Here is a 22616-nt window from a genome sequence, read left to right as displayed (position 1 = left end):
TATATATATATATATATATATATATATACACACACACACACACAAACACACACAGATATATCTTTATCTGTGTGTATATATATTTAGGACAATATTACAGTGAAGCTGTAATATTGTCCTAAATTCTTACAAATGCTGAGTGCTGGGGGTGTGGTGCTGAGGCAGGAGGGGGTGGGGGGGTTGTTATTGTGAATGAGGGACACCATGACGTCATTGAAACGATGTCAACAAAGCAGCTCCTGAGTCAGTGAACGCGCTCCATGTCCACACTCAGAGCAGGGTTCGGCTCCATGTGGACCCGCAGCGCCTGGTGACGGACCAGCTCAGACCCAGGTTCGGCACCATGCGGACACGCAGTGACCTGTGACTGGCCGTGGACGTGCAGGAGGAGCCGGTGAGTTCCAGCTGCGGCTGCATGTGTCCCACTGAGGTGGTCTACTCGGCGGTTCGGGGCTGGTGGGTGATGCACACCCACGCACCGTGGATGTGCATCACTGATCCTGATCCTGACGATGCTGTGCACGCGCCTCTGTCCACAATGCACGGACGCTGCGGGTCTTTGTGTTGGTCGGTGGGGGGGTCCTCACGGTGGGAACGCGGTTCTTCACTACTGGGAGAGGACAAAGGAGGCGGCCGCCGCTCCACCCTCAGCCGGGGAACAAAGCGCTGAGGGCCGGTGGAGCAGCCGGAACCAGAACCATCAGCAGTTCACAGAACCATGCCAGAACTGAGCTCTCATTAAGAAAGACATCACATTTAAAGTGTCAGTGTGTGACAGCATGGATGCACTGTGCACACGCCTGCTTGTGCAGGATGAGCTCTTTGTTATGTGCAAACACTCCTCCAGCTCAGAGCTGCAGGTGCTCTGATGCTCTGCTGCCTGCATGAACACAGCCAGGATGGGTTCAGATCAGCTTCCAGGTGCAGGTTGAGATCCTTCAGGTTGGTCCTGAGGTGGTTCATTTTACTGGAGCTGAGCTGCTGATGGTGATGAGTTTAAAACCCAGCGGAGCTGTGGAAGGGGGGGATTAATCCCAGTATGGATGGGGATGTGGTGTTTGCCATCGCTGACAATAAAGACTTTGCTTCATAATGAGTCGATGAGCACAGTAAACAAAGACAGGATGATGCTTAATAAAAGTAAAGTTAAAAGTAAGGCATCATAGTGATTAAAATCTGGAAAGTGTGGCATGCACATAAGCTTTCTAATGCTTTGTAGAGCCATCCTTTGTTCAAATTACAGCTGAAGCTGTTAAAGAGCATGTCTATCAACTTGCAAGTCTAGAATTATTATGTTATTTTCCATCCCTCTGATATAGTTTAGATTGATTTCCTGCTTACGAATAGAATATCTTGATTTTTAGACATCCATACTTTACTGTAAACATTCAGATCTCTTTGTGATCTTTAAAGCTTAAATGCTCTTTTCGATCTTGATCCTGCCTTAAACATCACAACCTTCTCCTTGATCTTACATCTCTTTTATCTGGTCTTCATGATTCTGTCTACTGTAATAAGGCGTTTTCCCATTCTCTTTATACATTTCATTTTTAGTTTTGGACCAGAATCCCATGATTATCTACATTAAATGTTGTGATCCACTGTTTATGAAAATAAAGCAAAGATCAGAAGAAATCAATTAGAAACTGAGGAGAAATGATCAAACGAATGTCTACTAATTGTTGTGATGTTACGGGGAGCATTTCTGCTCTTTAACTGTTTCCTGGGTGATGATGCTTCAGTGCTATGCGATTCATCGCAAGAAATTTTGTTAAAAACAGCTTTATTTGCACTTAAGTGTCACATTAAAGTGAAAACATGAATAAATACATAAAAATAGTAATATAAACATATGACTGTATATTTACAGTTCTAACATTATTGATTTATTTTTTAATAAATAAAATAACCAGTTTTACAAAACATTCAGCAGTCTAATGGCAGTGGGGAAGAAACTGTTATGGAATCTGCTGCATCGGATGCTTCGAAGCCTCTTCTTAGAGGGCAGCAGGGAGGACAGTCCATGGTGGGGGTGTGAGGGGTCATTTGTGATGTTACGGGCTCGGGACACGCAGCGCTGGGATGAAATGTATTTAATGGAGGGAAGAGGAGCCCCGATGATCCTCTCTACTGTTATCACCACTCTTCTCACCTTCTTCCAGTCTGAGGCACTGCAGCCTCCACACCACACAGTGAGACAGCAGGTCAGAACGCTCTCTATGGTGCGTCTGTAGAAGGTGGGGAGGATGGGTGGGGGCAGGTGGGCTCTCCTCATCCTCCGCAAGACGTACATGCACTTTTGTGCCCTTTTGGTCAGTGAGGTGGTGTAAACAGTCCAGATGAGGGTGTCTGTGATGTGCACCCCCAGGTTTTTGGTGCTGTTGATGACCAGTGGAGCGTGGTCAGGCCGGTTCTTCCTGAATTCCAAGATGATCTCCTTCGTCTTCTCCACATTCAGGATCAGGCTGTTATCTTTGCACCGGCCCAGCAGGCAATGGCATTAATATGGGATGTCAGTCCTGCTGTTTAATCTATAGTCTAAAAAGGTTACTTAAAGGTATTATTATTAGGATTTTCGTGATTTTTGTTAACGCCCCACCCTCTCCAATGTAAACAAAAAAGCACATGCACAACCCTGTACCTGCTCCTGAGAGGGAATGCCTTATAAACGCGTACAAAAGCATGCATGTCTCCTTGTGCATGCTCCGTTTAAAAGTTGCTTTTCTCATAGCTCCTACAAGCTTACTGTGTACAAACGTCCGCCTTAACCCCTAAATCCCTCGATTACAATAGAGCGGGGACTATATAGTGGACTTTGCTTCCTGTTGGTCATGTAACTCCTCCTCCACCACACAGTGCCTTTGACATCTTTGTTATAATTGTAGTCGCCACTGTCGGGTAGCAGCGGCAAATCTGAGGATGATGAAATCCCATAATGCTTTGCGAGGAGAGCTCTCCTCGCAAAGCATTACGGGATACATCTGCCTCTTCTGAGGCCTTTTTTTTTTTCTTCTCATACACTTCTTACACACCTTTTCTCTTACAAACCTCGGCCATTTTGAAAGAACCATGGCGAGAAAGGTGGGCTTCAACGACTGTCTGAAACCGTAGCTCACCACAGATATTCGCCTGAAAGTGCGCATGCACAGAAAAAGATAGCTAACTAGACGAGCATGTAGGACGGCCGTACGTAAACAGGTCAACAGAATGATTGACAGTTAGAAAGACCACTTATTTTGATGATCCACCCGGAAATAAAAGATACCTTTAAAGTCAAAACAGGGACTTTAAAGGTATCCTTATCCTGAGCTTTCTACCGTATTTTTCACATCAGAACCAGGTGAACTCGCCAGTCTGGTGTATTTTGACAATGATACTTGATGAGCTCTGTTATTTTTTTCTGGTATGACAAAAAAAAAAATAGTTTGGACTCTGAAATTAAAGCTCTGGGTTTTATTTTCATCCAGACCTAGTTTAAATGTGGGCTCTCCCTCCTGTCTGACTGCTGTAGAGTTTTAACGTGTGACTCATTTCTTAACTTTCCCTGAAACCTGATGTGTCTGATCCAGTTTCTATTTCCTGGGCTGCCTGTAGGCTGGGTTTTATGACTTGACTTCATACAACGCTTAGAGGAAACTGAATCCTAGAGTTAGCAGGAGCTAACAGAGCTGAGGGTTTCCAACCTGGACAGACTGGTTCCTTAGGTCTGAGGATTCTGCCATGAAGGTCTCTTTGTATTTGGACCTCTGGTTGATCTTGATAGTTTCTGAAAGCCAACACATTATCAAACAGCAGGAAAACGAACAAAAACTTGACTGGACTCAAAGGGTTCTTCTGCTGTGTTTGATTCAACAGCTGAAGCTCACTGTGCGTCATCAGATCTTTATAGCCTGGTATGAGGAGGGCTGGCCACCCAGGGGATAAAGGTTCTGGGTGACCTCAGAGTTCAGGTTTCTGGGAGAGTGTCTGTGTACAAAAAGGAGACAATGATGTCATCGCAGGATGTTTATCAGGATCCCCTCAGAGATGTCTGCTTGACATTTCTGGATCAGACTTCTTCAGCCATTTAAATGTAAATGTTTCTCAGACTCAATTTAGAAACTCTTACAAAAAGTATCTTTCTACAATCTGATGTGAAAAGGATACTTTTCAATGTTTTAGTTGTAAATATACCTATGATTTAATTAAAATAACGGTTGGAGAAGACTATGATGTTTTATTTAACCAGATGATCTTATTTGATTATTTGAAAGATACTGTAGAAGGTAGCAGGATGCAACAGGGTGCAACAGCATGAGACGGGATGAAGCAGGATCTTGAAGGATGCAGGATAAAGCTGGATGCAGCAGGGGGAAGCAAGATGAAGTAGGAGGCTACAGGCAGCAGCTCTTAACAGGATAAAGCAGCATGAAGCTGACGGACGCAGCAGAATGTACCAAGATGTTGCAGGATACAAAACAAAGGGACATCGTAGTAGGTAGCAGGATTGAGCAACATTTAAAAAGATGAAGCAGAATGAATCAGCAGGATGCAGGGGTATGTTACAGGATGAAGCAGGAAGCAGCAGGTTGCAGCTAAAGGAAGCAGGAAACAGCAGGATGCAGAAGCTCAAGGAAAGATGAAGCAAGTTGCTGCAACATGCAACAGAAAAAAGAAGGAAAGCATAGCGGGATGCAGCAGAATGAAGCAAGATGTTGCTGACTTCAGCAGTATGTAACAGGATGAAGCAGGAAGGAAGGTAGAAGCAGCAGGTCCAAGCAAGGTGTAGCAGGATGCCTTAGCATCTAACAGAATAAAGAAGGATGTAGTAGTATGTGGTAGTGTTTAGCAGGAGGTATTAAGAGACAGCAAGATGGACATTAAAAAGTGTCAGTGTTTTAACCAGTAAAAAAAAATTAACTATAATATATCAGGAGGCAGCTAGGTGCAGCGGGCGCAGTGCAGTGTGGTAAGACAGAGTAGGCTGCAGCTTGATGTGGGAGATAGTTTTCAAATTTAGAGAAATTAATGAGAGATGATATTTCAAAATAGTTTTAAAGCAAACATTGTTTCGTTTTGATATGAGAGATCAGCCGATACAGCAATAATCTGAATTCTGATCACAGAAGACTTTGGACCGGTGGGCCGAGGGTCTGTTTAGATGGTGGATCAGTCAGACCAGAGTGATTCTTTAACACAACCATTAAATAAAGCCACCTCTGATATGATAGGTACGTTTTAATGTCTCAGATGGCGCTCTTGTCTTTTATTGTTTGGAGGGTAGTAGATGCAAATATTGATCCATATTTAAACCTAGCAGAGCATGTATCTAGTTGGAGTTCAGCTGAGAATTATATGAAGTGTATTTATTAAATCATGCTCACAAATCAATGCTGGAGAGCAACACAAACTGAACCACATTACGATGAGCCGGTTGGTTAGTAGCTTGAGAGGTCAATCTTAGGTCGCATGACACCAACCGCCTCCTCCTTTAAACCTCTAACTGGATGAAAGGCTTCAGAGACAGATTGTAAAACACTAGATCAGGATAAAAAAATGATGTATTGCTGTTCCTGTGATCCTTAAGGAGCAACAGATGGTTTAAAGAAATCAGAATGATGATAATGGTCAGAGTGTGGGTTCGCAGTGAGCCTTCTGAGGTGGGCTGCTTCAGCAGGTCTGACTCAGCGCAAATCTCCCAAACACACACACAGGCAGACTGCTCAGTCAGCTGTCTGCAGGGAGGATTTATGAACGACTGAATCACAAAGAAGCAGCTCTGCATGCAGTCTGTGTGCATGGCTGCAATGTCGCTTTAGAGCTCAGCTTTAGATCTGCTACTTTATATGTTTATTTCTCTGAATTGTAATATCAGGAACTGCCCACTCCTGCAGCAATAGAGACGTAATTATTTATTTCCCCCGCACTGGTTTCTGACTGTGTGGGAGAGTTGCTGCTTTCTGTAGAGAAATGTTAACATGTACTAAAGATTAATAACAAAATCATAATGAATATGATGTAACATATAGGCGATGGAGGAGCAAGTAAGGGGTTTGTTCCTTCATACTGTAAACTTGACAGGTAGAAAACAGCTGGATCTGAACTAGGAAACAGCAGGAATGGGGACTGGATGAGATCATAGTTAAATGGATCCAGAAGAGAAAATTACCAATGCAATAGAATCAGTAAGGAATGAGGACGAGGGAAACCAGACGGACAGTTAACATATATCAGACTGAATAGCATAATAACTAATAAAAAAAAAAAAAAAGCCAGGACCACAGCAGGATGTTGCAGAATGCAGCTTGATGAGCAGGAAACAGAAGAATACAGGACAATAAATGGTATATAGTGCATTATTGAAGGAAATGGTAAAACGTATAGGAATGCATCAGGATGTAGAAGGATGCAGCGGGATGTTGGAGAAAGCAGTAACACAGACAAAGGCAGAAAGATGCAGCAGGGTGAAGTTTGATGTTACATAAAGCACAGTGCAACAAATGTAGCCAATATATCTGGATGAAGGAGGATAGTGTTAGTTGTAGTAAGATTAAGACAGATGCAGTACAATGCAGAAACATTTTATCAGAAGAGATATACCATCAGACTATGGGCCTGATCCTGAAAACATTCACATTTCATAAAACACAATCAAACTTGTTTGCTTTGGCAGAGCGGATCTACAAACTATGTGCAAAGGGATTCACAGATCAGGTAAGGGCGTGCAAACCTTTTTGTTTGTGAGTTTGTGCCCCCATCAATAGGCAATTATAATGATGAACAATCTGCACAAATTTATGAATGAAAAATAGGAATATCTAAACATGTACCACATGCAAAGCATTTTGAAGTTCAACTTCATTTGCCGTTGTTGAGTGTATTTTTTAACCATTTTAGAGATCAGGTGCAAACTTCACCAAAAGATATATGCAGGGATTGTGGCCACAAAGAAGGCATTGGTACATTGGTAGATGATGGAGAAAAACTCTTTGCACATGTAAGTATATTTGGAGCTTTAGAAATAACAATAGTAGAATTATTTAGTTTTCATGCAGTCTGCTCATTTCAATGGGGAACCTGTTTGCGCCCAGTAGCGGTTCTATATGAAGCTTACAAAGGTGGCCAGCGTAGGAAACCAGTGTTTTTTTAGTTTTTTTTAAATGGGGGCAATAATAAAAGAAAGCAAACAAAACATAAACCAAACAAACTGAGAAAGTGTGCATCATTTAGTGTGTTAAGTGAGCCACAAAGCCAAAGTCGCAGATTGCTGTTATAACATGAAAACTGTGATCCTATCCTGATACAACTGAGGTGTGAAGCTTACTGCAATTTCTAAGTATTGATTTACGTTAATTGAAAAGCAAAATTTAAAATTAGTCGAGTAGGTTACACTCTCTTCAGTCAGCACATATCATCATAAGAATTCCACTATTATTATATTAATCATTAAGCTACAAAAACTGATCTGAAATAATAAACAAATCTCAAAATAAGAGTATTTACCCTAAATTTGAGTGAATATGATGCTCTGTAAGAATCTGTATTTTTACTCTCTATAAGTAAAAATAATATGATCAGATATTATTCACCTGAAGCTAACTGATTTTTTTGTTTTTGTTAGAAATGCACATCGTATTAGATTTTGCATTCATCTAACTTATGCTCAAATGAAGGTAAAATAAACTTCTACCAGAAAGCAGCGTATGTTTTCAGTATGGGGGCCATAACAGGGACCACTTCTGCAGGGGCACTGGCCCTGTTGGCTCCTGTCCAAACCGCCCACGTTTGCACATCTTGTCATTTATGCAAGTGGTCTTTCTAGATGACCTGCAACACGCCCACTTATTGCACGTGCAAAAAAAGATGTTGCACTAGAATTTAACACTCCTCATTATAAATCTTTGCAGATCCTGTGTCCCTTACAATCAAAATGTTCCATGTTGTGTTTTAATTATACTTTTACAAATGCCAGCAGGTTATTTTTGTCCATTTTATCCTGTTTATATACAGCTGTTTGTTCAAAAATGTGTGACATGACCTTTAGCATGTGACAAAACAATCTTCATACCACAGACTTATTCCATCTATTTGTCTCTGACGTTTTCCGGAGCACAGGCCCTTTAAATATGCTGCAAAATGATCTAAATAAAAGCTTCATCAATTTATTTTTGGTCTATGGTGAAATAATACCTTTTGTGTGTTTTGTGTGTTTAGTTTGTTCAGGGTGTCAGAGGAAGTGATGTCGGAGCATCAGCATGACAGTGAGGCGTCAGCGCCAGTGTACGTGTATGAATCCAAGGTGCACTGTGCCAACGTGTTACTGAGTCTGGAGGAGCAGAGGCGGCGGGGACTCCTCTGTGATGTCACGGTTCTTGTGGAGGGCAGGGAGGTCCGAGCACACCGGGCTGTCCTGGCTGCTAGCAGCAGCTACTTCCTCCAGGTTCTGCTGGGACACAACGAGTCCACGAGCAGTACAGAACCCATCATCAGCCTGCCAGACAAGGTAAAGGGCAAAACAACATGACACTGAAATAACCATATATGTTGATGTAGTTTCTGCTCCGTAATCTTTGCAATAAACAAAAATAAAAGAAATGTAACATAAAGGAAACTGTCTCTCCAGTCTAGTTCAGAGTTCTCTCCAGTGTGTTTTATCATCTTATTGTGCTGCTGTGATGCCTGAAGAGATGCTGATGTGAGCACAAACCTCAGACATGAACACAGCTGAAGCTGACAGCAGTGAAGGAGAATGAATCTGAGGATGATGAAGGATGAAAGAGGCCGAACCATTCAGGACACATAAGATAAACACGGCAGGAAAAGAAAAAAAAACAAAAAACATAGCAATCTTTTGGTTTTATTAAACATCTACTCATCGTTACATCCATTCACACCCCACAAAGCATCACTTAAGTTCTCACACCTCTTAAAACCTTTGTTCATGTTCTGTCACAGTATAACAGTCGGGGTAGAGCAGTAGTGTTATGCAGGTCAATTATGATATGCTGTTCCTACACTTGGTTAACTTAATTATTGAAGCTAATATAATATTCTGACAACACTCCTCTGATAAGGTGTATAGATTTATCATGCATTTCTACGGATATAATTTTCCCATTTCATAAATATTTAATAAAGTCTCATTAAGGCTGAGTTGTTTTTTTTTTTTCAGATAATCTTGCTGCTTTTTTGAATGGTTGATTTAACTTTTTCCTCACTTAAAAGTGTTTTTATTAAGTTTCTTTGCATACAATACATGCAGGGAAAGATGCCGTATAGCTTAAAAAAGCAGCTTTTAGCTATGAGCGCCATAAAGAGTAAAACATGTTTGTAGAGTCTCTCTCTTCTGCACCGAGGGCTGGATCTGGTGGAGGAGGACACAGGATGCGAATTCAACAATCTGCAGCAACCAATACAGTCTACGGCTAATTCTAAAGAATAGGAAAGCTTTCTATTTTCAGCTTTTGATAACTTTTTCATCAAGCCTTGCACATGAAAATGTGCTATTGTTGAATATCGGAAAAAAAAAGTGAACAGTTGATGATGACTAACTTCATGTTTTCAGCCGATATTGTAGCAAATGTGATCAAGCAAAGATAGGTTTTTCTCCAACATGACTGCATTATTGTGGTTTCTGTTTTTGGTTTAAAAAAAAAAAAAAAAAAAGAAACGTGAATAGAAAACATAAATAGCTAAAGATTGTTTGATTGACAGGATTTTCAGGGATCTGCACACTTTTGATATTCTTGGACTTTTTATTTGTAAAATACATTTCTGCTTAAATGTGACAAGAAAACCTCCATCCATCTTCTCCTGCTTAATCTGCCATGGTTATGGTGGGGCTGGTGCCTATGTCTAGCAGTCTATGGGCGAAAGGCAGAGGACACCATGGACGGGTCACCAGTTCCTTACACTGACAAGAAAAAAAACAGCAATATAAACTTTTTAGTATTTACTCTTTTCTTAATGAATATTTCTTATATGTCACGATTTCAAGTTAAATGTGTTTCTTTCTCTGCAGGTGACAGCTAAAGGTTTTGCTCCACTGCTCCAGTTCGCCTACACTGCCAAGCTAGTGTTAAGTCGAGAAAACATCCATGAGGTCATTCTGTGCGCTGACCTCCTTGGCGTCCACAACCTGGAGGACTCCTGCTTCCAGTTTCTACAGGCTCAGTTGGAGAGTGATGGACAGCAATCCAGAAATTGCAAGGCGGCTTATGATGAGGACGATACGGTCTTTTCCCGTGACCTTCCCTTTGTTAGCTGTTCAGAAACAACCAAGCAAAACTGTCAAACAGTCGATGCATCGCCTTCTGAAGATCTTCCACAAAGTCCTAAACCTTGGGGGTACCAGCACCAGGTTTTTGAAAACAAGCACAATAGATTGGGTCAAACGATTCCCCCTCTGACCAGTTCGGAGCCAACAGACACCGCCGCCGCTCCGCAGACCATTCTTACCCCCTCCAGGATTAAAGAGGAACCCTTTGAAGAAGCAGGACATGAGAGGAATGGCTTCCATGCAGAGATTGGCACTGAGGAGGTTCTAGAGATGGAACTGGAGGTCGAGGGAGTTCCAGTGGTGGAAAAGCCCTCTGCAGACCAGGAATTACCCTCATCCTGCCTGCGTTCCTACCTCCAGCGAGGTGGCCTGGACCTCGGCACCGTGACTGGCAGCACCATTCAGCAGCTTCTCACCAACCATCTGTCCATCAGCCACTACAGGGAGCTGCTCAAAGACAGGCAGCGGAGTAAGATGGACTCTCTAAACCACTCTAACCTCAGCAACGTCAATGGCAGGGAAATGCAGCAATTCAAAACCTCTTCTTCTCAGTATGAAGGAGAGTTTGACCGACGTACAGTCATTTTCTCCTCTGCAGCTGGTGAGCATCCTTCATTGTCTCACAGGGAGAAAACCTCCACAGAGCAAACCGAGACCTCTTCATCCGATCTGACATGCCTCACCAGCTCCCCCGTCTCCATCAACACCCCTGCTGCCTCTCCTGTACCATCTGAACCTCAAACTCAGATTTCCAGCTCCAAATCCTCATATCCAGATGATAAAGCCACTGGCAGCTCGCCGTCCAGCCTGGCCTTTGACCCCTCCTCTGCCCCACATGTTGGTTCAGGCTCTGCTCTTTCTCACTGTCTGGTGGGGGTAGTGGAGGCCAGGACACCCCTCAGGAGCGAGGTAGTCTTCAGCCAGGGTCACATAAAGATCAAAAGTGAGCAGGTGGTTGGTACCAGTGGAGGAAACTCCAGCGAAGAGTCTGAATCCTTCTCAGAAGGCGACAGCGAAGGTGGTTCCAGAGTCTCTGGACCTGAGGTTAGTATGGTTCCTACAGCTGTCATTATGGTCACTCCAGACAGGAAACAACAACAGGATTCAATACTTGCAGCTGGACAGAAGATTAACCGTCTGTGTTACTTCCTTTATTTGTTTTTTTTTTCTTAGTTTAGAATATCTCCAGCTAATCTGGAATCTGCTTCCTGCCAAACCTGCATATTTTATCATCCTACTTTAGGACTGAATTACTAAAAGCAGAGAATCACAGTAGATAAATTATGGAGAATTTAACTGTTCAAAGCTTTTGTTACAATTCATCTGGGAAGCTGAATCCAAAGTCAGAGGGACTTAAATCTCAGACAAAGTTTTTTTTTGTCATTTTATTCAGAAAATATGATGGCCCTCTCAACACAGCTTCACTTTGAAACATTTTTTAATTATTCTGAGACACAAAGCAATAGTTTTACTACTGCTATCTATGGATTAAACTGTAGCCATGACTTCAAAATTAATTAATCGTCACATTTGCTATGAAAAAGGTGACATGCTCCTTTGTGGTGTATGCAGGCATCCCCAACCTCGGTCCTTGAGGCCCGCTGTCCTGCAGGTTTAAGAGGTTTCCCTGCCTTAGCTCAGCTGATTATAACGATTGCAGTAGATTAAAAGCCTGTCAATCAGCTTTTAATTAAAATCAGCTGTGCTGGAGCAAGGAAACCTCTAAAACCCGCAGGACAGTGGGCCTCGAGGACCGAGGTTGGAGATGCCTGGGTAATCATCAACCATCAGATTCCCCCCAAATAAAAGGTTTGATAATGAAGTTAACAGCTTCCTCAGAGCTGAACAGGTGATTCAAACAGTTTTTTAGCACTGTGAAAATAACCCGACTTGCTACTTTTAGTCATTAAATATGCTGCAGTTAGCGTCTGCTTCAGACCCTTCTAGAGCCTGGACTTTATTCTCTCCAAGTTTAAACCTGAACGAGGTCATTTTTACAAAAAATCATCTGAATTTTTTTAGGAAAAAAAAAATTGAAGAGATTTTCATTTTTCTAGCAGCATTATAACCATATTTTGATAAGAAAAGCTTCATATGAACTGGATTATTGTAAAGTCTAGTTGCAAATCTAATATCAGGTTAAAATAGTGAGATTTGTCATAAAAAAACAAAGTGCCTAAATTTGGTACTGTGTTACTTCTGTAAGGTTGATGCCAATACTGATTACTCTGTCATTAGTCCAACCCTGATACATGATGCCGATTTTTGATGCTGATATTGCTTTTTTCTTTGATTTACATTACAAAAACAATGCATTACGTGCTTAAGCAAATTTGCCAACCCATGCGCTCATTGGCCGATGCTGCAACAAAAAATCCCCACACTAATATCAAGCAAAAATATCGGCCTGTCAATTTATCTGTTGGCCAGTATTCTAATTCTCAGGGAGATTAAACGTTAGAAATAAAGGGTTGGCTTAAGGCTTTAAATGATCGCAGTTTCATATCAATTGATCATTAAATGATGATGGAGTTTGGCTTAAAAAGCAGTTTCAGTGATGAATCTTGCCTTCGTTTTGCATTTTTGTCAATGTGAAACGAAGGCAAAATGGAATTAACGCTTGCTTACTCCTTTGACTGACTCTATATGTTATAAGGTGAAACTAATATGAAATTAAAATTGATCACAATTTCTGGCATTTTATTCTAATAGCGATAAAACTCAAGTTACATAATGTGGTGCTACTGGGCAGTTAATGGTAAACAATTACTGCACTGAATCATACTCTATAGTGTGCTAATACAGTTCGTATGAAACCAAATAATACAAAAAACAGTTCAACCAAAACAGGTAAAATTTCTAACTATGTTGCCAGTATTATGGACTTGCAGCCATCATTAATTTGAGTTTATTTCTGTCACAATACATAGCTTTTTTTTTTTTTTTTTTTTATTACAATAAACAATGTCATACGGTAACTGCCAGCCCCAAGATGTTCTTTCTCAGTAAAGGCAACAAGTAATTAGATTAATTCTTGAAATCTTTTAAAGAACCAAATCCATCCTTCTTTAGTTCTGCAGTATTTCTATCTCCTGTCAAAAATAAAGGATGTTAAATTTCCCTTTTAAGGGTGAAAGATGCTGATGAGCCACACATGAACAACCAGAATGGCTTACTGTGATACTGCCACCTGCTGGATATTTGCCCACATTACGCTCACCTTTCTACATTCAGCTGATTATTTTGGATTGAATGTTTTTTGTTATCTTGTTCAGATCAGGATTATTCATTTCTAGTCCTTTGGGTCATAAAAAAAAAGTAGAATATATAACTTTTATTATGAAAAGTTTCTGCTAAACATGATAAAAGCTGATCAATATATTAATAGTTTATGTCAGATTTTCCAGGAATGCATCCAAAAATTGTTCATCTAAAAATTTTAATCTGTGCAAATGAATGATGTATTCAAATGTACATCAACGACCAATAGCCTGATCTGCATATCCATCTAAATCTTTTCCTGGAATTTTATATGAGCTGTAACAAAACAGTCAAGTCGTTAGACTGGAGCTCATCAGTTTAAACCTCTTGGTGCTTTCAGGTGAAGCTGCCTTTCCCTGTGGATCAGATCTCCAACCTCCCTCGCAACGACTTTCAGGTTCTCATCAAGATGCACAAATTGACCTCAGAACAACTGGAGTTCATCCATGACATCCGGAGACGCAGCAAAAACCGCATCGCTGCTCAGCGCTGCCGCAAGAGGAAGCTGGACTGCATTCAAAACCTGGAGAGTGAGATCCGAAAACTGGTAGGAATTTTTTAGACACACACCTCCACACGGTTCTGCTTTAAAACTGCACACATTTCTTAGTGGGTCTAAAAAGTTGAAGTGAAGTAATAAAAATTGAAAAAATGTCTAGGCTCACTTCAGTTTGCTTTTTATGCATCAGTCTGACCCAACTGTGTGTTTTCTGGATGCAGGTGTCCGAGAAGGAGAAGCTGTTAAGTGAGAGGAACCAGCTTAAGGTCTGCATGGCAGAGCTTTGGCAGAACCTCTCCTTCCTCTCCCAGCAGGTGTGTAGTGAGGTCCAAAGTAGCCAGACTCAGCCGGTCTCCGCCACCATCGACCTTACATCAGATTCTCTTTCGTCCTGTCCGGACCAGGACTCTGCAAAGGCCAGGTCCTCTGTGTCGCTGCAAGACGGGGTCAGAGAGAATCCCGAAGAGCTTAAGAGTCGACAGCCAGTCCAGGATGATGGTCCGCTGGTTCTGGTATCTAATGAGGAATTGTGTAGCCCCACAGTGACAGTAGATTTCTGTCAGGAGATGACAGTGAAGTGCACAACGGAAGAGGCGGACACACTGGACTCATCTTGAGCAGAACCTGTTTACTCACCTGAGGGGCACACCTGTAATTTCTTCAGCCCCAATGGATGGATGAGATCCGCTTGGGGCATTATGAGAATGGCCAGGTGTGTTTTCTCTTTGGATGGCGGGGAATTAACAAGATGGCAGCTTCCTCTCCTTTTGTGAGCATTTCATTCTCCGGTTTATCTCGGTTTTTCTCAGGAAATATACAAACTGTTCTGTTTTCTCCTCGTTAATGCTTCCTTATCGCTTTGTTGAGTCTTATTTACAAAACCAAGTCCATAATAAACGGAGCAAGAGGACCAAACTAAATTTCTTACAGAGCTTCATGTTGGTCTAGAGAAAAAGGAAAGTTTCTTTTTAACATTGAGAGCCGTTGTTTACATAGAGATTTATTTTTCACCTGCTCACCTCTGTAATAGGTTCCTCCTTTCTATGGAGCTGTTTTCTTGGAAAATATGGAAATACCAACATGTGTGAGCAGCAGCATCACTAGGTGGGCTTATTTGCTACAAGGGAACAGAAAATTCTAATTGTCATATCTTAAAAACACTCAAGGTCAGTTTTCTCCATCACCAGTTTAAATTGACCATTTTGTACTTTTTAAACAGATAATTTTAGACCCATCTATTGGGTGGATCCATTTGTATCCCCTATTCCTGTTGAGTATTTTCCTGACTTTTACATAGAAAAATGCCAAATATGGTCTGTACTGTAACTAAATTGTAGGTTATATTATTATCTAAAATCTATGTATTGTAATTTTTCCATTTAATTTAATTTAGGGTTGGCTATCATGAAATATGCTGATTGAAATCAGAACAACTCCAAAAGTGACCTCCATTAATATTGGTTATATAGTAGTTATACAATAATGATTTCTTACAGCAGACTGAGTGAAATATCTATATAAAAAAAAAAGGGTATAAAAATTATGCGTGGTTGTTAGGATATTCACCAATAGATGGCACAAAAACTAGAATTGGAAGATGGGGAGGATTTGAAAAGACTGAAAACTATAAAAACTGAAGCAAATAACAAAAGTCCTCTCATCATGATTAAATTTAAATTCACGTCATCTCATTTAGAGCTAATGGGTCACAACTCAAAAGGATTAATGTGGAAATAAGAAACCAAATCACAAAAGAAAAAGCTTCCAGGGATCTTATAGGAAGTAAAATGATATTTTGCCGGTGGTGCAGGGTGGAGCATGGCAGTGGAGGGTTGATGATTTACAGTAGGTTTGTTTTGCAGCCTCAGGATCCAGACACTTTCCAGCCTTTAAGCCTTATTACGTAATGTAATTGGCAAGATCATCAAACCAATATTCTCCATTTCCTAAAAATAACATTACCACAGCTGGATTTCTCACCATTGCTGCTGTTATCCCTCTCTGTTTTAACATCTCTGAACTTCCACCGAAAAAAAAAACAGCAGGAAAATGGTGAGCCAGACAAGGAGCAGCTCTATTTAGTTATCTAGTTGTCATCTGTCACATTTGCTTGGAAGGTAGTCAGCTAAATAGTCTGTCAGCGCCGCCTTAATTACTGTTTTATGACTCGTTGGGACTCATTTCCGTCTTTGTCAGCTGACAAAGCTACATAAATCTTAACCAAGACATTCTGAAATTGTTAGTTCATTCTGTGTCTGTTAACTTTTAAGGTACCTTTTTACTTACTCTCACCAGGCTTCTCTTCAAAAGAGCATCCAGCAAGCATGAAATGCGATAGCAGAGCAGGAGATGAAGACAAGGATTTCTTTTAGAATGTTTAATTTTTGTAGTGCATGTAAATGGATTAGATCGGATACAGAAGTTATCCGTTGTTTTTCCCTGTTATTGGATTTTTACTGTTCTTGAAAAGGTGCTTATTGAGTTGACCAAGCTGGGTCCTCAGAAATGACCTCTGATGCACCTCATCTACAAACCAATTGCTGAAAAGGAGATAAATCAGTGTCGTAATAATGTAGACCAGACCAAGTCTGAGTCGGATTAAAATGTACTGAATGGATCTTAAGAGAGCTGTGTGGAAACAAACCTCCTCACTGAAGAATCGTAGTTACCTAAAATAGTTACTTAAAACTGAAATCTGCCCAAGCTAATATTTTTTTTATTTTTGTCTTTAAGCTCTCTATAGTTTAAAGATTTATATTTATCCATCTGGTTCCAGTTTCTCTTCCCTGTTGTCGTAGAGCTACGCCTGTGGGTCAGTACGAGTAGCTGACCTCTCCTCGATCTGTTTACATTCCAGCTCGGTGTTTTCAGCATTTCTCACTTAGTTTCACCCCCATCTGTTCGGTATGAAAATCAATTGGTCCATCGGGTGGAGCAATGGGGTTAAACTGGGTTACAAACTGCAGCAGTTCAGTGGGATTTCCTGGAACAAGCTCTCCATTTTAGTAGTCAGTTCTTGTTGTAAACTGATAGGAAACATGAACAAAATCAATCATTTAAATGAATTATTGAGATTCCTGACCACTCTTTTTTTTTTTAAACACATCCTTTGTTTTATATGCTCTCACTGCTGCCTCCTGTTGGTAATATCCTTACAACAATTTATCTAATCTATTTTATAATCATTTAATGCAGAGTGAAATTCAACCAGATTCAAAATGCATGAAGGGGTTTGTGTTTGTAGGCGTTTAATTTAGATGTTTTATTGGAATGTGTTAGTTTAAAAAAAAGATTTGATAGTAAAACTGCAGCAGAACTTCTACATCTGCAGCCCTGATCCCAGGTAATAAACTTCCAGGCTGTAACCAAACTGTGTGCTCACTGCACCCAAGCAGTTTTCTCTAAATCAGATAAACTTGGAGTTCAGAAGAGAAAAGATTAGGCAGCAAAAACACAACCTAGTCACGATTAACTCGTATAAATATAAGCTCTACTGTAATAATTTCAAAAACCCAGGTTCCTGCTTTTCAGCTTAAGGTTGATATAAACCAACAAAATCTAAAGTTTCTGTTCCCAGATTCTGCAGCAGCAACTAAAGACTCGAACTCCTATATTGGTGCAACTTCAAAATTCACGTATCATGTAAATTTTTTTGAGCCCGTGATCAATTTGTTCTGACACACCAGTTTGTCTAATGGTGGATGGTTTTCAGTAGGAGCTCTAAATAAACACTGTGGCACAGTATTGATCGGTGGGATGCCAAATTCATGTGTTGAAAAGTCGATAAGGGATCACGTGGAAGCACAGAGTGCTGCTGCTGTTTGTGTCTCGCTCCAGTGGGTCCTGGCACTGCAGTCGGCTCACCGGTTTCCACAGTAGGGTCAAAGGGTCACTGTGGACCTCTGCGGCAGGCGATGTAAAAAAATCCACCTTAAGATGCTGTATTTTCTTTAATTTATTCATTTGGAATCTTTGTGGATCAAATGCCTGTGGATATTGCTTTATTTTTTTCTATTGTTTTTTTGTTTTATTCTTAAATCTGTTCATATATAACTTTTTATTAACTTGTAATATTTGGCGTTTTCCTCCTGTAACATAGAATTAAGCATAATTCAGTCACAATGATATTTTCTATTTAAATATGTACAATGTTTTGATCACTTTTTGAGGGAAAAAAAAACTAAAATCTTCCTGGTGCAGCTCTATTTTCCACCTTCCAGCCCCTAAAGGCCAAACTGTCATCTGAGGGAAGCAGTGATCTGATCAAACAGATCCAGAAATCAGTGCATGATACGTAAAGATGGTGCCACTCCTGTTGGAGAAAAATGTGATTACTGCTTGTGAAGTATGTTCAATCAGTTGATTTAACTGCATTTTAAAAAAGAAGAATCATCAGATACATTATGACTCCAGCTAGCCTTTCAACAACTGAACGTACTGGCTTTGTAAAATGTGCCGTAAATTGGAATGAACCATTCTTCTAATTAGTGGAACATTTTCCTTTCATGTCAAGGCTATGAAAAAATGACAGCAAAACAATATAGAAAGGCAACGTTCATCATCCAATGTATAGATAACCTTGCAGGTCGGCTGTGGAGGATGAAATCTCCTTTCACCAGAAATCACCAGATTTCCCAGTTTCTTCTATACATTTTCAGCTAGATTTAAATGCAATATCGTTCTAAAAAAACCAAAAAAAAAACAATAATGAAGCCATCCTAAAAAGCAACGTCATCATCAGCCAACCTACACTGGGTTATTGGAACTAGATAACATCCATTTGTACATTTCATAATGAATTACTGACATGCAGGTTAATATGTCATGACTGTGAGTCGGCATTTCTTTAGACGGACATCTTTGGATGCTTTTTCAAAATGGTACTGAACAAACTATGGAAGTCTCTCTGACCAAAGCTGATCAGATTTTATCACAGAATAAAACATTCATCCTACCATAACCTCCTTACATTTTTTTTTAATAATCTTCTACTGTTTCAGTCAACAGCTCTCTTTTTTAGTTCAACGTTGTCTTTCAGACAACCAGCTACAGAAGCGCTTTTATTCCAACTATCTAAATCAGACATGCAGGTATTTATTTTAGAAATACAAGATGCATAATGTGTTTTCATTCTTGCTTGATCAGCAAAAAAAGATGTCTCATTACTTCTAATAATGTTTAATTTGATCCATTTTTGTTTTAGGCATGATTTACAAAGCCAGACTATCAATTTATCGATAAGGTGTCCTACGAGACAAAAAAGTATTTATGACGCCCATGTTTTTAAAAGAAACTGACTTTAAAAATGGGCTGAGATTGGAGTATCCATGAGCTACATCAATGGTTTCCATCCTTGCCCTCAGGTCCTATTGTCTCCCGTGTTTTGGGGTTTCCCTGCTCCCAAACATCCAATCTAAATAAAGAATAGCAACCTGCAGAGGAAGTAATGCAATTATTTTTTCCAGGTCTACTAGAGCAAAAAGATATGCAAAACACGCAGGGCATTAGGACCTGACGGCAAGGATACTGTAAGGGACCACTGCATTACATTATGGCCCCACGTTGGTCGTCTATACTGCTTTTGATATACTAGCATTTATTGGACCCATATTGGCAGGGACACTGTTGTAAAATTCGCCTAGATTGGATTATTTTCAAGATATCTAATGAGCCCAAGTTTGTTGCCGATGCAGGTTTGATACAGGTCAACCCAACTTTCACATATGCGCCCATAGTGGTCATAAATGACTGAATAGTACACCTAGATTAAGTAATTACCAAGGTATATATTCAACTTGAAAATGCAAATTTGATAAAGGACAACCCTAGGTAAAAAAAAAAAAGAAAAACTGGGACCAATAAGATTTTTGAATAGGTTCTGTGATTTCTAGAACTTTTTTTTTTTTAAAGCTTATTTAAGATCCATTAAATGCCTGTACAAGATTCCCAATTGGTTTTGCCGATATAATTCATTTTTAAACAACCCAAATAGGCCCAAAAACAAAAGGCCCATTTAGTAAAAAGCAGATTATCTTGGTTGTTATTCAGACTGACCTCAGATGTTCTTCCTAAAACCATCACTCAATACAGAAAGAACACTAAAAGGACCCTTGACTTAATTTCTTACATGGTGTTGATAATTATATCAATATTCTGACCTTACTCCATAAACATGACTATACAGACACGGTTTTACTTTGAACTGCAGCTCTGTTCCATGAGCTTAACTTTCTGCAGCTGAACACAATTCAGGAGAACTTCTGCAAACATATTAAACACAAGAAGAATCCATGTTTGGATTATCAGCATTCCTTCTTTCTGACAGACTGTATTTCTTTGTAGTTTTGTGGACCATTTTTTACCTGTTTTGTGCAACTGTTATCTGATGACTGTTATTTGCAGCTTTTTCTTTTTAAGTCTCAGAATGATTTTTCTCTGGCTTTTGTAAAAACTGAACAACATGTCACATCCCATTTATTTGATAAGAAAAAAAAAATCTGACAGGAAAAAAAAAATGTTTTTGTAGAGAAATAAAAGCATGAGGACTGTTGACGGTGTGTTCTGGTTAAATATGTCCATGTGTTTTTGTTATTTTACATTTAAATGAAATGAAAGAGTTTTCATATAAATGACTCTACACAGACTCAATCTGTCCTTGACTTAAAAAGTTAGAGTTACAGAATCAAGCACATCCTCTTTCAACATCATCCAGCTTTTGGTTGTGAAAGGCTTGTGTAGACTTTGTAAGGTGCTTTGAATCATGCTGCTCTGCTGCAGGGGAGTCCGCTGCCTCATCATGGCCGTTCCTGGCCCCATGTGACTCGCTTGGTGAATCGATTGATAGCTGATAAAGTTTCTCTCCATATGCTGTAACTCATCCTTGAATCCTCACTTCTTCATGATGGAGGAAATATCCAGGAACATACTCTGAAAGACACAGACACATTGGTTTTTACACCACACCAGTAGGCTTATTAGATCACTTTCTGGTTACCATGTTGTGGGACTAATTAATGCATGGAGCAGTTTGTCTGTTTGGCAGCAGGATAATGATTTTTCCAATATACAGTCGAATAAACAACATGGAGAGGAGCAGGGGTCACTAAAAGTCCTTATTACCCAATTGACCTTTTTTCTAGTTTTTCTCTTTGCTATGACTTTTGAGCTGAGTAGAGTTTCAAGTGTATTACCTTTTATTTGTGAGGTGTTCGAAAAAACCTCACCCAAAAACAATACCAAAAAGGTGGAGAAAATTACCTAACAGTTATCCATTTATCTGTCCTTCTGATTGTCCATCATCTTACACTTTGCATAGGCAGCTTTAACCCTTTTTTTGCGAATTGTATTTTATTTCAAGCATGATTTGTCGTGACCTCTACACAATTAGAGTAATATATTGTTTTTAAAAAACCTGATGTGCACAATCAGATACTTGTAGTCAACAGAAAATTAACAGTAAACTGCAAATAATTACCTAATGTATCAAAAGTGGTACGAAGCAAACCTGCTGCAACTGTGCAAATTTATATGAACTTCTTTAATTTTCATTTGGCAGAATATTCAAAAAAGACTAGTTATAAAAACAAAATTCTTTGAGAGTTATGTCATTGTTCAGGCTTTACAGGGTTAACAGTGAAACCGTAATTTCCCACTCCATCTACTCTACAGATGCTTCTAAAATAATCCAATGAGAGAGAGTTGAATGCATGAGTTCTAGGTCTCTAGATCAAGACTGTCTTACACTGAGGGCTGTCCTGGTGCAGTATTTTTTTAAGCAAAACCTTCTTAATATGTGAGCGCAGTGGGCACTGGAGGGGAGCGTGAGGCAATGTTCTTTAGTACCTTTTATTTGCAGGTCTGTGCGGCCCTGGCTGGTTTTTAAATGCCAATAATTGAGAGTAATGGGTCGGGTCTTGGTTATGAACTCTACGGGTATAGGTGGATACTGTTTTGAAGAAATCAGACCTGTGCAGGACTGCAGGTGTGAAGTATCTCAAACCCCTCCCTAGGGAGGTACAGAGGAGGCATCCTGATCAGATAAACCCTTTTTGAGGACCAGCCCTACCTCAGGCCCGTAGATAATAGAGCTCCTCCCTACGTCTCTTAAACTTAAACCTGACATCCTGACAGAGAAAGGTAAATTTGTGCACTTGTATCTAATGTATCAATTCTTCAGCCAGAAAACCAGAAAAATAACTCAAAAGGTAATTTTTGTATCATTACCGCAGATGAACCCTGAGTCACCTGCTTTATTTCGCAGTAAAGAACAGACTACTCACTGTCTGAGGCCAAATTTTAATGGTGACTCCCCCTCTGGATTGGTACCAAGTTAAAGGAAGAAGATCAGCTCAATGTGAGGGAACTGTCTGAGACTGTGTTTGTCAAGACAGCTCTCAGGTTGAGAACTACAGACTGGCACATGTTGTCATGGTTTCATGCTGACAATAGAAATTCCTCATTCTGATTTTTCATTTATGAAGGCCATCTAATGAATTTATGAAATGTATTACATGGTCAACATATATGAACTGTTTTCTTGTTTTATTTCCATCTTAACCCCTAGAACCCTACGGACCCACCGGTGGGTCCAGCTGCTAC

The 22616-nt window shown here is 40.1% G+C and overlaps 2 protein-coding genes across 2 annotated transcripts in view; one reads left to right on the top strand and one right to left on the bottom strand.

Moving 5' to 3' along the window:
* The first annotated feature begins 220 nt into the window (after positions 1-220).
* LOC107097529 (transcription regulator protein BACH2-like) lies at positions 221-15536 on the top strand. The gene is made up of 5 exons (XM_015394697.1): positions 221-394; positions 8194-8482; positions 10001-11302; positions 13860-14066; positions 14240-15536. Exons 2-5 carry the CDS (start codon positions 8219-8221, stop codon positions 14633-14635), a joined length of 2169 nt encoding a protein of 722 aa, XP_015250183.1. The 5' UTR covers positions 221-394; positions 8194-8218; the 3' UTR covers positions 14636-15536.
* A 5370-nt stretch (positions 15537-20906) lies between these two features.
* LOC107097526 (gap junction alpha-10 protein-like) overlaps positions 20907-22616 on the bottom strand; it is a 4063-nt gene continuing 2353 nt past the window's right edge. Inside the window, exon 2 of the mRNA XM_015394692.1 lies at positions 20907-20945. Coding sequence (XP_015250178.1) covers positions 20907-20945 — 39 coding nt within the window. The remainder of the gene's footprint in view (positions 20946-22616) is intronic.

Source organism: Cyprinodon variegatus, unplaced genomic scaffold (genome assembly GCF_000732505.1).
Source record: "Cyprinodon variegatus isolate N-32 unplaced genomic scaffold, C_variegatus-1.0 Scaffold704, whole genome shotgun sequence".
Taxonomy (NCBI): domain Eukaryota; kingdom Metazoa; phylum Chordata; class Actinopteri; order Cyprinodontiformes; family Cyprinodontidae; genus Cyprinodon; species Cyprinodon variegatus.
Note: the sequence above shows the minus strand (reverse complement) of the source record. Positions and strands in the feature narration are given on the sequence as shown.